This window comes from Myotis davidii, unplaced genomic scaffold (genome assembly GCF_000327345.1).
Source record: "Myotis davidii unplaced genomic scaffold, ASM32734v1 scaffold148, whole genome shotgun sequence".
NCBI classification, from domain to species: Eukaryota; Metazoa; Chordata; class Mammalia; order Chiroptera; family Vespertilionidae; genus Myotis; species Myotis davidii.
Genome location: NW_006299479.1, coordinates 910,221 through 912,075, shown reverse-complemented (window position 1 = coordinate 912,075; position 1,855 = coordinate 910,221). Strand labels below are relative to the sequence as shown.

Genomic DNA, 1,855 nt, shown 5'->3' with positions numbered 1-1,855 from the left:
CAGCCCCGCCGTCACCAACGAGGCCGGGAGGGGGGTCGTCTGCGGCCCTGGGTTCCAGCGGCCTCTCTGGAGTGGGCACTCCTCCTGGGACCTACGGAGAAATGAGGACAGCGTGAGTGTTCTCCTGTGCTCCCCGCTGTGGAGTCAGCACCATCACACTGTAACTCACAAGCTGAGGCTATGCGGAGAGCAGCTTGAAACTCGCCCCGCCACACGGTCTTGCTGGCCAGGACAGCAGGCCACCCTGTCCCCACAACCAGGACATGGCCCGCGGGGCCACCTGGCGGAGCAGCCACCTCCATCGTGAGGACTGTTCTAGCTGGTGATGGGTATGAAAGTGAGATGAGGCTGCCTGTGACGTCTTAACGTGCAGACCAAAACAGAGGTTTAATCAAGTAACAGTCACGCTTAAAAACATATGCTGACTCTCTGCCCAGCTCAGGCTCACCAGCAGCAGAAACACTTTGCTAAGCAAAGAGAGGGGTTCTCTCTGAGAGATGTTTGAAGTGAGGAGCTGTAAGCCCCAGGGGGCACTGAACTCCAGCAGGTACCGACCGCCCCCTCTGCCTTCGACCCGCCCTGGGGTGGCGGCAGAGGCCAGGGCTGCAAACACCCCGCCTGGAGATGCAGCTGTAGACACAGCGTCCTCCACGGAAGACTAGACAATAGTTCAAGGTGGTCCCAATACACCTGGGGCATTTTTTAAAAAAATATGAGAAAATTAGGACGAAACCTTAGCATTTTGTGTACAACATTCCCTCATGGAAATGGGTGCTCGCTCGACTGCAGAACCTGCTGCTTCGTTTAGAGAAAATAACCTCTCTCTTTTAAAAAGCCTGCAAGGGAGCACGCCTTACACACCTCCTGAGACTAAAGCGCCCGGATCGGGCAGACGGGAATAACCAGCAGGCTTGCCCGAGGTCACGATGAGTCAGTGCCGGGGCCGGGAGAACCAGGGCAGCCCTGATACCCGAAGCCCCGTCTGACTCACTATCACCTCTGGTATCGCTCTGAAGGAACTACCCGGAGGCTGGCAGGAAGAAGCAGTGGGCAGACGTGGTGAGGCCATGGTCGTTGTGTAACTGCTCCTTCCTGAGAAAAACCAGCAACGAGGAAAAGGCAGATCCCAACCTCCAAGGGGAAACGCTTCATGAAAACCCGCCCCAGGTCTGGAAAACAGACACCGTGTCTGACTCCAAGACCACACCCCCTGCTGAAAAGGGACAGACCTTTGCAAAGTGCATTTCCTGCCCTGGACTCTCCCCCTTCTTACCTTGTGGGAATTATTTAACCCTGCGCAGGCCGTTGCTGGCACCTGCCCCACAGCTGGTGACGGCTCTGCTGGTCTCTGGGAAGGAGGTGCGGGAAGGGGTCGGTGGGTTCTGTGCGGCCGCTGGAGGGTGGTGGCAGCAAAATCCGCCGCCGTGGGCTGCTCCGCTGGGTCCCAGCAGACTTCCCAAGTGCCTGTGTCAGCTGCCGCCGCCGCTGCCACATAAGCCAGGCCGGCTGTGCTGACAGGCTCCTCGGGGGACCCAGGATGAGGGCAGGGTTTGTCTCTAGAGGGTGTGGGAGATTTGTCAGTGAGCTGTGAGGGCTGATGGGGCTGATCCACACTTGCACCGAGATAAGACAGCGGCTGATCTCCGCTGTAGAAGTGAACTTGAGTCTGGTCCTGATCCGCGAAGGAGACGGTCGGCCCGGTGGACTTCCCCGGCTGGTCTTCCCGGAAACTGATGTGCTCGTCAGACTGGGAGCCTGTTAAGGGACCTGCAGTGGTTCTGGCCTGGTCTGGGTCCCCAGGTGCACAGGCTCGATGGGGCGGGAAGTCGGCCTGGCGGGGCTGCTCGGACTCGGG

At 59.0% G+C, this 1,855-nt stretch overlaps 1 protein-coding gene across 1 annotated transcript in view; it reads right to left on the bottom strand.

Annotated features, from left to right (window-relative positions):
* Positions 1-1,855, bottom strand: part of ARHGAP32 (Rho GTPase activating protein 32) — a 104,460-nt gene that overhangs the window by 3,555 nt on the left and 99,050 nt on the right. Inside the window, 2 exon segments of the mRNA XM_006775092.2 lie at positions 5-91; positions 1,274-1,849. Coding sequence (XP_006775155.1) covers positions 5-91; positions 1,274-1,849 — 663 coding nt within the window.